General features: G+C 40.8%; 1 protein-coding gene across 1 annotated transcript in view; it reads left to right on the top strand.

The window, feature by feature from the left end:
- LOC139716810 (uncharacterized) overlaps positions 1 to 16,217 on the top strand; it is a 50,822-nt gene that overhangs the window by 19,214 nt on the left and 15,391 nt on the right. Inside the window, exons 12-21 of the mRNA XM_071628342.1 lie at positions 627 to 914; positions 2,228 to 2,518; positions 3,189 to 3,262; positions 3,830 to 6,503; positions 8,571 to 8,689; positions 9,718 to 9,836; positions 10,591 to 10,838; positions 12,977 to 13,073; positions 15,024 to 15,277; positions 15,891 to 16,051. Of these exons, the coding sequence (XP_071484443.1) occupies positions 627 to 914; positions 2,228 to 2,518; positions 3,189 to 3,262; positions 3,830 to 6,503; positions 8,571 to 8,689; positions 9,718 to 9,836; positions 10,591 to 10,838; positions 12,977 to 13,073; positions 15,024 to 15,277; positions 15,891 to 16,051 (4,325 nt within the window). The remainder of the gene's footprint in view (positions 1 to 626; positions 915 to 2,227; positions 2,519 to 3,188; positions 3,263 to 3,829; positions 6,504 to 8,570; positions 8,690 to 9,717; positions 9,837 to 10,590; positions 10,839 to 12,976; positions 13,074 to 15,023; positions 15,278 to 15,890; positions 16,052 to 16,217) is intronic.

The following is a 16,217-nucleotide window of genomic DNA, read 5'->3' as shown; positions in this document are numbered from 1 at the left end:
GTCCAGTTTGGTTTTTTTTTTGTATAGTTTTCAAAGGACTGCATGTACAGTGCCTAGATCTGATCATCCTTTATAAAGATTACCAATGCAAAGATTTTGTAATGTACCTTTACTCGTTCATCCCTTCCAATGCCAGATAGATTTTTGCCTCATACAATGTAAAAAACATTTTGAATATGCACCTGCAACAAGAGTTAATCTAGTGTGATGTCAAGAAATGTAATTTTTCCAGCTCACTAAAATTCATCTGTAAATGCCATGAAGAGGTTTCAAGGGGAAAAATAAACAGTCACTGTGGGAAAAAAATAGTCAAATTTTAAAACTTAAGTTTTTTGTTATGTTTATAAATGTAACAATGGTATAATCATATGTAATAAATTGAAAAATACCTAGGCCCACAACCACTTTTGCAAGAGGAACTCTTGTTGTGTAGACAGATGAAATGTTAAAATGAGCTGAGAATCTAATTTTTTGTTGCTCCAGTGTATTTTATGCACACATAGATTGTGCTGAAGGTTAATTTTTTTTTTCCATGAAAGAAATTCATATTTGATACTGCTTATGCTCACTCAAGTTTAATTCTGTACTTAAAATATGTGTGGACTTTTTCTCTCTAAATCTTTCAGCCACTTGCGTAGACCTCTTCAATGGTTACCGCTGTGACTGCAGTGAGCGATACAGTGGAGACCAATGTGAGGTCTTCATCGATGCCTGTTCCTCCAACCCGTGTCGACACGGAGCAGCCTGCACCAACACCGGAGATGGTCAGTTCACGTGCACCTGCCGCCCCGGTTACACCAGTAACCTGTGCGAAGAGGAGATCATTGAGTGTGCCAGTAATCCCTGTCAGAATGGGGGCACGTGCGAAGATCTGGTCAACGGCTACGACTGCCTGTGTGTGGCTGGATTCACTGGTAAAGATCACGCTTTCTTTTCTGATACCTAAGTTTCCTTGATGAAGAAAAAAAGTGTGATTGCAGCAAAATGCCAAGAGCTGAATTTTTTGGATAGGTACATTGTACCAACAGAGAAGGAAATAATGAAAAAAAGAAAGAGAAAAAAATCAACTCTTGATCTGCTAAAAAATTTTGTTTATGTTTTGTACTTATGTTTTGCCTTAAAGGACAAGTTCATCTTTGTATCAATGTGGATTGAGTGAATGCAGCAATATTAGTAAAACACATCAGTGAAAGTTTGGGGAAAATCGGACATTCCGTTCAAAAGTTATGAGATTTTGAAGTACATGTATCTACGCAGTCACTGCTGGATGAGAAGACTATACAGTGTATGACGTCACAAGCATAGAACGATATACAAAACGTAAGGAAAATATAAAGAGAATTTCACAAAATTTATTTTTTGGAAAAAGTGCACATTTCCTTGACTTTTCACTGGAGGTATAAAGTAATATCATTCCCCTTGTCTTCTGAAAGAGGCAAGTCAAGCATTCTTTTCTTATGCGAGAAAAGTGAAAATATATTGAACTTTCTTTATATTTTCTTTGTTATCGTTCTACACATGTGACATCACAAGCTGTAGTAGTCTTCTCATCCAGCAGTGACTGAGCAGAAACTTTAAAAATGTATAACTTTTGAATGGATTGTCCGATTTTTCGCAAACTTTCACGGATGTGTTTTACTAATAATGCTGCATTCACTCAATCCACATGTCTATGAAGGTGGACCTGTCCTTTAAGCAGCACAATGCACACTATGTTTGGCTTCTCTGCCAGAACTCTTCATTGTGCAATCAGAGCAGTGAAGAGATATCACTTATCAAAGGGCAGATTTCATGAGTTGTAAATGTTCACCCAAGTGTAGCTTGGAGTACCAATGATTAACTGCAATGACATTTCATGAATAGAAAAATAATCAGGCATGTAATCTATAACGTAAACAATTTGATAGCTCAAAGTGATGAAAATGCTTTCACTTTACGTGTATACACAGAAACATGAAACTGATATTTGTTTCTCTTCTTTACCAGTATTCTGAAATTTCAGGGATGATTATATCCTATCCCAATCCGGCAAAGGGTACAAATGATGTAAGCATCTGTACCAGGGAAATAGATAAATGTGAACAAATTGAGACAAATACAAGGAGCACAATAAATGCAAAGAACATCAAAAAAAGAAAGTGGTCCTTGTTTAACAATAAAATTAATAAATCTAGCAATGTAGTAACTGTTGAGTGAAATATGTTTTTGCTAATTTTCTTTTCAATAGGTGTAAATTGTGAGATAAATATAGATGAGTGTCAGTCGAGTCCCTGCCAGGCTGGTGGAACATGTAATGACAACGTCAATGGCTACACCTGTGAGTGCGGCGAGGATCGTGCGGGACTTCACTGCGAGTTTGAGTCGACGTGCATCAACAACCCGTGCCAGAACGGGGCCCGCTGCAGCGACCCACCCACCGGCCAGGGGGACCCGATATGTGACTGCATACTTGGGTTTGAAGGGGCGCTGTGTGAGGTGAACGTCAATGAGTGTGCCTCAAATCCTTGTGGGCAGTTTGGTGAGTTTAGTGGCATTATCATAAACATTCAGTTGACACATTTTGTTTTCTTTTTCTTCCTTTTTTTTTTGGGGGGGGGAGGGGGGTGGGTTTTCATTTCTTTTGGAGATTCTTCACTGTGCTTTTGTCCACTTCACCAGATGGCTAGCCAACCATAACATCATCTAAGTTCTTGTATTTCAGTTGTTCTATGGGAATAATATTGCAGTTGAAAAATTGTATGGCTGAAATATTCTCACAATGTTCTCTTTTCTTCGTTTCTTTCTTTCTTTCTTTCTTTCTTTTTGGGGGGGGGATGTGGCAGAGTTTGGGGGCATTGGGGCATCAGGCATTTATTCTGTCTTGGTATCAAAATTTAAGGGCAAACTGCAACACAGATTGTGAAAACAATATGACATTCATTGTGACATTACATATATGCCTACTGTAAGTATTTCCTATTAATGGCAAGCTCTGTTTCTCTAAGCACACATTCAACAAATTGTGACAAAGTTAACAGGTGATAGATTAATCAATCAATCAATCAATCAATGAATCAATCAATCAATCAATCAATCAATCAATCAATCAATCAATCAATCAATCAATCAATCAATCAATCAGTTAATTAATCAACCAACCAATCAATGAGAAAAAGCAACTTTTGTATCATTTCATCCCATATTTTAAGGTACTTGTGTGGATGGAGTGGACAGTTTTACATGCTCCTGTGAATTTGGATACACTGGAACATTGTGCAATGAGGTAATTTCTTTTCTTGTATGCTTCATATGATTATGTTGTCATGTCATCAATTTAGTTTTGGGTATCATATTGTGATGATAAACCTATTTCCTGTTGTGTACTCCAGTGATGCTGAATTCTTGAATTGCTCAAGCTTAATGCCCTTTTCGAGGCAGGGTGTTACTAATTACAGCCCATACAATGTGCTAAGAATCAGTTTTGTTTTTCGTTTGTTTGTGTTTTTTTGATAGGGATGATAGTCTACCATTGAATTGTTTTAGGGGATGGTGTTTCACCTATGGTACTCAATATATTTTGTGACAATACAGTCATGCAACAAATGTACCAAAAAGATAGAATCCGTGTTCCCATCACACAGACAAAACAGTGTAGCAAGGATCTCTCATCAAATTATGTTATTCCCTGTCATCAATCTGTAACATATGAAACTTGTGTTATGTCAGCATTAAAAGATTATGGCACAGGATGGATATGAACTCACAATCAATTATTGCCTTTTGACTGATGTGCATGTTAAAAGTGGAACATCACCTTAAGTGCCGGGTATCCCTACTTGCCTTTGCATAGATTCTTCAAGTGTGTGACTCCAACCCTTGCAAGAACAATGCTTACTGCTGCCAGCTGGGCACCACAGGTTGCCCTCCCAACATCCCAGCGGGACAGTTCCGGTGCTTCTGCGCCAACGGTTACACCGGCAACTTCTGCCAGACGGAGGTGGATCTGTGCTCGTTCCCGCAGTGCGCCGAGAACGGGCGGTGCATCAACACCCTGAACAGCTTCGAGTGCGAGTGTGCCGTCGGCTACACGGGGAGCAGGTGCGAGATCAACATTCCCTGCACCCCGGACCCATGTGTGTTTGGGAGCTGCCAGACTGTGGGCAGTGACTACCAGTGCCTGTGTGATGAAGGCTACACTGGAATCAATTGTGACGTCGAGATTCAGCCGTGTGACAGTTCACCGTGCCTTCAGGGTGGGGAGTGCGTTTCGGATGGTGACAGCTTTACCTGCAACTGCCCACAGTTCTACACCGGCCAGTTCTGTGAAACCCTTATCACCCCTTGTGACAGCAACCCGTGCCTCAACGGTCTCTGCAACAACATTGATAACGTGGTGTATGTGTGCAACTGCTATGAAGGTTTCACCGGAATGCAGTGCGAAAGGCGCATCCTCCCCTGTGACATTGAGCCTTGTGAGAACGGTGTCTGCGTGAATCTCGTGAACACTTACAGGTGCGATTGTGACGAGGGATTCCGTGACAGAAACTGCTCAACGAAAATCCTTCCCTGTGATGCCCAACCGTGTGGTTTTGGGACCTGCATGAATGTGAATGACACCCACTACAGCTGCATGTGTGATGGCGGATACACGGGAGGTAATTGTGACTTTACCATCCCACCACTTCCGTGTGATAGCAATCCGTGCATGAATGGTGGGGCATGTGAAAATGGGGGTTTTGAGTCTTTTGCGTGCACTTGTCCCGCCGGCTTTGGAGGAGATACATGCGAGGTTGTGATTCCGCCTCCCTGCCAGAGTGATCCGTGCGAGAATGGGGGTCTCTGCTCCAACAACGGCTTCGAGTCCTTCACCTGCCTGTGTGCATTCGGCTACAATGGCACCACCTGCGGAAACCGAATCCCGTTTCCCTGCGAAAGCTTCCCGTGCCAGAACGGCGCCACGTGCTACAACAATGGCTTTGACCTTTACAGATGTGTTTGTGATGTTGGATTCACTGGGCCTAACTGTGAATTGACCATCCCACTGCCCTGTGAGAGTGACCCCTGCATGAATGGAGCGACTTGTCTCAATGATGGCTACACTTCCTTCTCTTGCCGATGCTCTGAGGGTTTTGAGGGAAACCTGTGTCAGACCGAGATTCCGCTGCCCTGCGAAAGTGATCCCTGTGAGAATGGAGCAACCTGCACAAACGATGGCTTTGAGTCCTTCGTGTGCTTGTGCTTGGATGGATTCGGGGGCACCCTCTGCGAGAATGTTATACCTCGTCCCTGTGCCAGTAATCCCTGCCAAAATGGAGCCCCCTGCATCGACAATGGATTTGAATCTTTTGGTTGCGATTGTCCTGCGGGATTTCTGGGTGCCCGTTGCGAGGAAGTCATTCCAATACCTTGTCAGAGTGATCCGTGCTTGAATGGAGCCACGTGCCAAAACAATGGATTCGAGTCCTTCACTTGCACATGCCCAGAGGGATACGAGGGCACAAGATGCGAAACTCGGTCACCCTTCCCTTGCGAAAGTGACCCCTGCACCAATGGAGCAGGGTGCATCAACAATGGATTTGAGGCCTTCATCTGCCAATGCCAACCAGACTTTACGGGCACTTTTTGTGAAACTCCTTTGCCCTGTTTCAATTCTCCGTGCAGGAATGGAGCCATGTGCGTCAACGGTGATGGCCCATCTGATGACCCCTTCACCTGCCAGTGCACATCCGATTTCACCGGGCAATTCTGTGAAACACCGAGCCCTTGTCTCAGCAGTCCATGCCAGAGTGGTGGTACCTGTGTCAACAATGCCTTTCAGTCCTACAGCTGCCAGTGCCCTGCTGACTACTCAGGACTACGTTGTGAGATCCCCGCTCCTTGTTTGAGTGACCCCTGTCTTAATGGAGCCACATGCACCAACGATGATTTTGCCTCTTTCGCCTGCGATTGTGTCCCCGGATTTGGAGGAACGAGGTGTGAGAACGAGATACCGCAGCCCTGTGAGAGCAACCCCTGTCTTAATGGAGGCTCCTGCACTGATAATGGCCTGGAATCTTTCTCCTGTGCTTGCCCAGTGGGTTTCGACGGACCCACATGTGCTGTTGTCATCCCAACCCCATGTGACAGCAATCCATGTCTGAACTCTGCATCTTGTCAAGACAACAGTTTGGAATCGTACACCTGCATCTGCCAGCTGGGGTTTGAGGGCGAGAGATGCGAGAATGAGATCCCCCCACCCTGTCTCAGCGATCCGTGCTCCAACGGGGCCACCTGCGTGGAGAATGGGTTTGAGTCCTTCTCCTGCGACTGCCCGCCGGGATTCTTCGGAGAGACGTGCGAGATCGAGCTGAACGACCCCTGCGACAGCGACCCGTGCCAGAATGGGGCCATGTGTCGCAGCGACGGAGACAATGCACAGTGTGAATGTGTGGCTGGATACACAGGCACCTTCTGTGGGGATGCAGTGACTTCATGTGATCAAGAGCCGTGCCGAAATGGCGGCGAATGTTTCGAAGACAGTTTTGGTGAGCCTCTGTTTTTACAAAGCATTAAGAGACTTTTGTTCCTATACATGTTGCGATGAATCTATGTTGACACAATTTGTATATAGACATCAGCTTCCTCAAATTGCCGTCAATATTTTTGTCCCCGCCGAACGAGTTCGAGCAGGGGACTATGAAACGGGCTCCGTACGTGTGTGTGTCCGTGTGTCTGTCCGTCCGTCTGTCTGTGCGTCCGTGTGTGATCAAAATGTTCAATTTGCTACTTCTCTGTCATTTATGAGCCAATTTCAATTCTGTTTGCTTTATATGATAGCACTACATGGGAGCTTTGAAACTTCTACACAGAATTTCAGTTGTGACCTTTGACCTTGACCTTTGACCTATATTGTACATTTTGCTTCAAAATGCTACTCCTTCGCCATTTCTAACCCGATTTCGATTCCGTTTGCTTTATGTGATGGCACTAGGTGAGGGCTTCAAAACTTCTACACAGAATTTTGACCTTTGACTTCTTTGACCTTTGACCTTGATTTTTGACCTATATTGTACATTGGCTACAAAATGCTACTCCTTCGCCATTTCTAACCCGATTTCGATTCCGTTTGCTTTATGTGATGGCACTAGGTGAGGGCTTCAAAACTTCTACACAGAATTTTGACCTTTGACTTCTTTGACCTTTGACCTTGATTTTTGACCTATATTGTACATTGGCTACAAAATGCTACTCCTTCGCCATTTCTAACCCGATTTCGATTCCGTTTGCTTTATGTGATGGCACTAGGTGAGGGCTTCAAAACTTCTACACAGAATTTTGACCTTTGACTTCTTTGACCTTTGACCTTGATTTTTGACCTATATTGTACATTGGCTACAAAATGCTACTCCTTCGCCATTTCTAACCCGATTTCGATTCCGTTTGCTTTATGTGATGGCACTAGGTGAGGGCTTCAAAACTTCTACACAGAATTTTGACCTTTGACTTCTTTGACCTTTGACCTTGATTTTTGACCTATATTGTACATTGGCTACAAAATGCTACTCCTTCGCCATTTCTAACCCGATTTCGATTCCGTTTGCTTTATGTGATGGCACTAGGTGAGGGCTTCAAAACTTCTACACAGAATTTTGACCTTTGACTTCATTGACCTTTGACCTTGATTTTTGACCTATATTGTACATTGGCTACAAAATGCTACTCCTTCGCCATTTCTAACCCGATTTCGATTCCGTTTGCTTTATGTGATGGCACTAGGTGAGGGCTTCAAAACTTCTACACATAATTTTGACCTTTGACTTCTTTGACCTTTGACCTTGATTTTTGACCTATATTGTACATTGGCTACAAAATGCTACTCCTTCGCCATTTCTAACCCGATTTCGATTCCGTTTGCTTTATGTGATGGCACTAGGTGAGGGCTTCAAAACTTCTACACAGAATTTTGACCTTTGACTTCTTTGACCTTTGACCTTGATTTTTGACCTATATTGTACATTGGCTACAAAATGCTACTCCTTCGCCATTTCTAACCCGATTTCGATTCCGTTTGCTTTATGTGATGGCACTAGGTGAGGGCTTCAAAACTTCTACACAGAATTTTGACCTTTGACTTCTTTGACCTTTGACCTTGATTTTTGACCTATATTGTACATTGGCTACAAAATGCTACTCCTTCGCCATTTCTAACCCGATTTCGATTCCGTTTGCTTTTTGTGATGGCACTAGGTGAGGACTTCAAAACTTCTACACAGAATTTTGACCTTTGACTTCTTTGACCTTTGACCTTGATTTTTTACCGATATTGTACATTTTGCTACTAAATGCTACTTCCGGCGGGGACATATTTTACGCACCGCGTAATTTCTACTTTTCCTTGTTGTATTTTTTTTTCTCAATCAAGGGAATGTAACTGTCCCAGGTTATTCTGCCAGATATGCTGATTGATTTTTATTTGTTATATGCTTCAATTAATTGATAATGCCTTGTGTCCTTCCTCACTTGATTTACTTTGTTTTTGTGGTCACTTCTGACATTGTATATGAAGATCATTTTATTTATCATATATTTTTTTTTATTTATCTTTTCACAAGGCCCATTCTGCTTCTGCCCCAATGGGGTTAGTGGACTATGGTGTGAGTTTGCCCCTGGTGTGTGCTACCCAGTCAATCCCTGTCAGAACGGCGGCATCTGCTGGCCAGATGGTGACAGGGTAAGCAAGACAGATCAATCTTTGCCTTTCTAATGGCAGAGTTTTAAAGTTTTAACATGTCGCGGCATGGAAGCAAAGTATAGTATCCATCCCGAAACTTTGGATTGTTCTGAACCAGTAGGGTGCTTGATACAGATTATGATTCCATGTAAATTACAAATTAAAGTTGTTGGAGTTTTCTTTACCGGGTTTCTCGCATACACATTTTGCCACTCATTTGGCATAGATATGTTGTTGTTTTTTTCAGCTAAACAGTACAGTAGGTAGAGGAGTTAAAATGATTGAAATAAATGTTATAACATGATGCTTATGAAGTTGTTTATTAAAGTTAACAGCTCTGCTTTGCTACCTCATTGCTGGCTATTTTAACATCCTGGTCCATAGAAAACAACAGACATGTATACTTTTGAGTGCCATCACCTTTATATTTAAGCCAAGGTATGATTTATGGTATTATCAGATTACGATGTCTTGTTATGATGTTCACACTAGCAAAGAATGGAAGGTTAGCACCAACACTACCCATGTCCATATAAGCAGCACTCAATGACATATGTAGTCAGTGATTACATGGTTTCCATGATGCAGTCAGTGATAATAGTAATAATGATAATAATAATAATAATAATAATAATAATAATAATAATAATAATAATAATAATAATGATAATAATAATAATAATGTGAATCTATATTGCGCCAAATGCACTCTGTAAGAGTGCTCAAAGCGCATACATACTATTATTACCCTGGTCTCTGGATACATTATTTCTGCCACTATGATATAGTCATGATTCATGTTTCTATGATAAAGTCTGTTATAGCTTCCATGTGGATGATTTTCTGTAGGGGATGAATCAAAAGAATTTTGCAACTTTAAGCAAAATTGTTACAATTATACTCAATATATGTGAAATTCAATGTGATAGTGAATATGTACATGAGATAGCTGAATTTCAAATGTCTTGAACCCAGACTAGGAAATGCTAAAACATGACAGCATTTGTTTAATTCTACGATGTATCTAGGCTTACTGTCAGTGTCAGTCTGGTTTCTTCGGAGACTTTTGCGAGCAGACGGAAGTTGAATGTGGTCCGTGCGTCAATGGGGACTGTGTGACAGGGCTCGATGGTGGATTTGAATGCAGGTACGTCATAGGATGATATTTGCAAATAAAGTAAAAAGAATATTTATAAGTTACATGTATATCAGACATCCCATAATATTCTCCCCTAGGCATTCTTTTTTTTAATATTTTGTAACGGGGAGTCATATGACATTGCCCTGTCTAGTTCTCCACCTCTGAATTATATGATATTATCTTGGCTGGGTAACATATTTTTATACTTTACTTGCTGAAATTTTCTCAGTGCTTTTATTTTTGTGAATTTTACGAATCACCTTTCAACTACGAAAATGAAAACATGTGAGAACAACAATGCATGAAACTGTCATTTGAAAAAAGAAAATCAAACCATGCCAGTGTTCCATTGCAGGCAACTACAATGCAGTAACACTGTAGGTCTAAGACACTGCTAGGGCCATAACAGCAATGCAGGAATATCGGCGACAACATATTGATACATTAATTGGAATGCAGAACACAATATTTGTTTATGTTCAGCACAATAAAATAGTAAAACATTTGATATGAGATTGACATTTGTTACTCATTCTTATATATTTTATGAAAGGTAAAATCACGTTTACAGTGTACTAGACCCTTGAAACCACAAAATTAACAACACATGAAAATGTCTGACAAGTAGCAATTCGCAAAAGTATCATGAAAATTACAGTTTGTACAGTACTCCTCAAAGCCAGTGAAGTCGTATGAAGGAAAATTTATTTCATGGCATGACAGAAACATGGTCTATGCATATCATTTCCATATAATTCAGATGCCCAGCAAACTACGTTGGCAGCCGCTGCGAGTTCCCCAACCCCTGCACCATTGACCCGTGCCAGAACAGCGCCCCCTGTGTCCTAAGTGATGCAGACGGCTCCTTTTCCTGTGCCTGCCCGGAGGGATTCTCTGGCACACTGTGTGAGGTCACAGAGCTCCTGGGCTGTGCCAGCCTGCCCTGTCAGAATGGAGCTACCTGTTCAGATGTTGGGGACAACAGCTACACATGCACATGCAGCTCAGGTAGTACAGCTCTAGCAAAACAATATTCAATGTTTATGAGTGCGATGGTTCCGAATATTACATGTACATGAGCGTGCACGTTTAACCATTCTATTCAATGACGCGAAGTGGAGTTGAAAAGAACGGGTAAACTTGCACCTAATGTAATATTTGAACTGTCGAATGACAAAACATTGAATATTTGTTTTATACAACACACAATATACAGAGTAGATCTGGCGACCAAATAAGATCTAACATTAAGCCTATCTAGGGGGAGGACTAACAGTTAGGCCTAGATCTAGATCTGGCTGTAGGTCTTGCTGGCAGCACAAACGAGTGTGCGCATATGCACCAATGCTTTACTATACACAAATTCAGTGTGTCCTAGGATCTGTTGCATTGCTGGCTCACTTGATTTACCATTCAATAGTTGTCTAGAGTATTGCACAGCCAGTGAGAGCTGATTCGTCACCCGCATTCATCCAATCAGATGGCAAGGATCTACTCTTGTATACATGTGTTGTATGATAACACAATATTTTTCGCGAATTTCTGTTGACTTTTCTCAAGTTCTGTAAAGCGTAACTGTAGCATCTTAGTTTTTTATTCATTTCAGTGTCACTTTGTGGTCCAAGTTTTACACAGTGGTAACTAGTGTCAGATAACTTATTGGATTCAGTAAAATTACTACAGTGAAGTGGTCCCACTTAAAGGGATCATATAGTTTTGGTTGAGACCTAATTTCAGGTTTCTATTATTTTTGGTGAGATAATGAGAAACCTCTTTTGAAATATGAAAGAGCATGTAATTCTATGAGGAATTCAACGTTTATTTGATGAAAATTGGTTTTGAAATGGCCGAGATATCCAAAAAAGAGCGATTCTAATAAAGTGTGGGACCCACACTTTATTACGATCGCTTTGTTTTACTTTGTTTTTGGATGTTTCAGTCATTCCAAACCCGATTTTCATCAAATAAACTTTGAATTCCTCTTAAAATGGTATGCTCTGTACTATATCATGAGTGTTTTCTTGGTATCTCGCAAAAAGTTATAAGCCCAATTCTCATCTCCACCAATACTGTACCATCCCTTTAATGTCCAACTGGACCTCATGGAAGACCAGCTATTGCAATTGAATATGGGCTATCCAATCATCTTCTCATATGGAAATGAAACAAACAAACAAACCTCCACCTCCACACAAGAAAAAAAGAAGAAGAAGAAGAAGAAGAAAATTCAGCAAACTGATAGTAAATTCCTTGTGCCATATTAGGCAACAAAGAGATTTGCATAAGAGTTGAAAATTAGCGCACGATACTGCTCAAATCCTGTCAAATAGAGTACTGTATACGCTATAATTTTCGCGTACATAAATTTTCGCGAGTGGTTAAATTCGCGATTGGGGGACCAGAGAAAATATGAAGTGGCAAAGAAAGTGTGAATTTTCAACTTACTAGCATATAAGAATGATACTAGTTATATACTGCATGAAAAAGACTTGCCAAACTCTGCAAACTACTAGTAGTAAGTTAGAATTCAACATTTTTGAAGTGGTTAAGTCCATCGCGCTAGATTTCTGACGAGTGGTCCCCTTGCGGTAATGGATTGGCTCTCTACAGTATTCGTAAGTAGACGTGGACGTGCGTAAACAAGCTTAGTCAGTATGGTCTGTTCGGTAAGCCGTGACATGGTATTCTAGTACTGAAATGTTCGTATCATCAAGGCAAGGGATTCATTTTGGAAGGTAATATTTTCGCGTGTTGTTAATTTCGCGAATAGCTCCCGACTCGCGAAATTTGCGAAAATAAAACCCCCGCGAAATATATAGCGTATACAGTATAAGGGAGAACTCATGTTGGTCCATTTTTTGTTTTACATTGTAGCTTGTTTTATCTATCATGACATGGGAATTTCCTACAAATGCAGATTTTTGCCAAGTCATAACTTTAAACATACTACTTTTGAATGGCTTACATGTACAAGTGTACTTGAATATGATATGAAATATCTAAATCCAATCCAAGTTTGCTTGCTTTATTCTTGTTTGTTTTTTTCTTTAATATGCTGTGCACTTTTTTCTTTTACTTTTTTTTGTAGAAACTAGGCCATAAGATTCAACATAGCATATCTTTCAATGTCATTTGTTTTTCCTCAGGTTACACTGGAAGTGACTGTGAGACAGACATTGATGAGTGTAGCAGCCAACCTTGCCAGAACGGAGCTAGCTGTCAGAATCTTGACGGTGGATTCAAGTAATGTTTTCAGGCCATTTTCTTATGTTTGTTCCCTTTTGTCACTATCTGAAGAGACGTAGGAAATTTTCTGGCTTATTCATTTCATTTTGTTTAATTTTTCCGTCTGAGAAGATGGCTGGATAGCCCATATTCAGCTGCAATAGCTGGTCTTCCATGGGGTCCAGTTAGATGTAAGGCAGGACCACTTCATTGGGTTAAACACCCTGCTCTTTGCAATGAATGAATGAAGCAGGATCTTTAACGTGCATGAGTTGTGACTCTCTCACACACTCTCCATTTTATGTCCTATCCGAGGCACAGAGTGTTTTGCCTCTTATCAGAGTAGATGGTATAAATTACACACAACCATTGCTCAGTTAGATTTGGGAATCAAACTTAGAGAAGGAAGAATGAAATTTGTGTGACTCAAAAATACACTTGTTAGATCACAATACCATGTTTTACAAGAAAAGTGTAGCAGTCACATTTTGCAGTGATGATTTGTAATCTGTGATCTGAGATATATCTACAATTGAAACACTTGATTACAGTTATAGCTGTATGTGTAATCAAACCGATGTCATTCATATTTTTATGCCTCCGCCACGAAGTGGTGCCGGAGGCATTATGTTTTCGGGTTGTCCGTCCGTCCGTCCTTCCGTCCGTCCTTCCGTCCGTCCTTCCGTCCGTCCGTCCGTCCGTCCTTCCGTCCGTCCGTAATGAATTTTGTGGACAGGGTAACTATCAAAACCTTTTGAGGTATCCTAATGAAACTTGGCATGTATGTGTATCAGGGGGTGAAGTTGTGCCTATCAACGTTTGGGTGCACATGCTCAAGGTCAAAGGTCAAAAGGTCAAGGTCAAATGCTTAAAATTTAACTATTTCCCCCATATCTATGCAATATCTGAAGATATTTTCTTGAAACTTAGTGTATACATGTATTACCCAATTAAGATTCTCTGGTGAAAGTTTGGGGTCATGAGGTCAAAAGGTCAAAGGTCAAAAGGTCAAGTAAAATGTTAAAATTTCACTTTTTTCTCTGTATCTTGGAAATTGTTCAAGGTATCTTTATGGAACAAAGTATATATGCATGTACTGACTGGCAGTGGTTATCTAGGGAATTTGGGGTTCATGTGGTCAAAGGTCAGGGGTCAAAGGTCAAGGGCAATACTTCAAAATTTTACTATTTTCCTTGTATTTATGCAATGCCAGCAGGATTATTTTTTTTTAAACTTGATGTATGCATGTATAACCCACTAGAGATTGTCTGGGATTTTTTTTTTGCCAAGAAGGTCAAAGGTCAAAAGGTCAAAGATCAAGTGAAAGTGCTGAACTTACTTCTTTCTCCATATCTCGGAAGTGGCTCAAGTTATCTTTAAACTTAGTACATATTTATGTATGTTCTACCTGACATTGATTCTCTTATGAATCAAAGGCCAGATGAAAATGATAACAATTTACTGTTCAATACAGAAATTGCACTTTTTCTCCATACACCTGTACCTTGACAATTACTCAAGTGCGTAAACTTATGAAAGGGTCAAAGTCGAAGTTAAAGTTCTTAAATCCCCAAATACATGCTCTCCTATTCATCCAATTAAACATAGGTCAAAGAAGGTGAACATTCGATACATTTGCGACAAACATGTCATTTTGATATTTTGCCAATTTTGTGAAAATGTAATCACACATTGTCCACATGTACTATAGACCTATTAGGAGAATCATGCATTATGGCGGAGGCATACCAGTCGCCATAGCGACATTTCTAGTTTTTTTTCTGTTGTCATGTCTGTTTTTTAATACTTGATCATCTTGTCTTGTGATGAAAATCTTTGCCAAGATATTCTTGGTTGTCAAAATCAATATCTGCTTGAACCCAAGTGGCAATAATTTTATAAAGTAAGGGCCACTACCTGCATCTGTGTATTTATAACACTTTGCCCTCTTTTCTCCCAAATATGCAGCTGTGTCTGCACTGCAACATTCAGCGGTCCTTTGTGTGAGTTCTTCGTGCCTTGCGGCAGCAGCCCTTGTTTGAACGGAGCCACTTGTCAGAACACTCCGAACTCTGCCAGCGGCACGGCGTTCACCTGCATCTGTCCGCAGGACTTTGGGGGCGCCCTTTGCGAGGTGCAGGACTTCTGCGGGGCGAGCCCGTGTCCCCCTGGTGTTCCCTGCCTCAATCTGCAGGACACGTTTGAATGCGACTTCTGTTCCAGTGAGTGTTACCATCATTATAGTTTCTGCCCAAGTCATGTGACATGCAGTTAACCTGTTCTGTACGGGAATTGGTGGCCCGAGTATTAAGTCTGCGGGCATTTCAGAATTCAGCATGGAATGGGTTAAGAAGTATTAAAGTTGGGGGGGGGGGAAGAATCAACTAGATAAGTTGAAAAAGTTTCCTATAAGTTTTTCTAATACCTAGATGTAGATATTATATTCTTAGAAAACATTAGGCTGAAATTTTGGAATTTTGCCATAATGCAACTGAGAATCTTCCTTTAGTCTTGAAAATTTCACTGCCTAAACAGTGGTATTTTTTTGAAATTAATCATAATTTCATTACCAGAAAATGTTGCTTTAATGTACAGATAACATAGTAATATATATAAGATCTGTAAATCTAAGATGAATATTAAAAATTGATGTTGTTACCGAGTAAAAGAACTTTCTGTATCAGCATTGCCTGAAATTCCTCTATCTGCTAAAAGTGTTACTGGAACTTTATGAGAAGGTGATGTAATGTTGTTGGTTTAGACAGGTACTGCAGTGAAGTTCCAGCATGGTTTCATAAACTTTGTCAGAAAACTTGCTATTATTTTCCAATGCAGATGATGTCTGTGATAACGGAGCAACCTGCATGCTGTCCGCATCTTCGTCAGTGGGCTACGAGTGCCTGTGCCCGCTTGGTTTCACTGGGCAGGAGTGCTCTGTGGAGGTCGATGAATGCCTGCCGACCTCTTGCTCTGGAAGAGGTTCCTGTTCGAATCTGGTGAGATGTGCCACGTTGTAAACTTTTTCAAAATAATGTTTGTTAACTGAGATTTAGATATTTGCAGATGTTAGAAATACGGAGAGCCAACCTCTTGCAGCATGACTGTGCTTTCGTTCTTGTTATAGCTTAAATATTGATTCATATTGTCCTCTTTTTGCCTGTT

The sequence above is a fragment of the Diadema antillarum genome, unplaced genomic scaffold (genome assembly GCF_040938485.1).
Source record: "Diadema antillarum isolate AM-2024a unplaced genomic scaffold, OU_Dant_1.0 scf00000070, whole genome shotgun sequence".
Classification (NCBI taxonomy): domain Eukaryota; kingdom Metazoa; phylum Echinodermata; class Echinoidea; order Diadematoida; family Diadematidae; genus Diadema; species Diadema antillarum.
The sequence above is the reverse complement of the archived record's forward strand: the minus strand, read 5'-3'. Positions and strand labels throughout refer to the sequence as shown.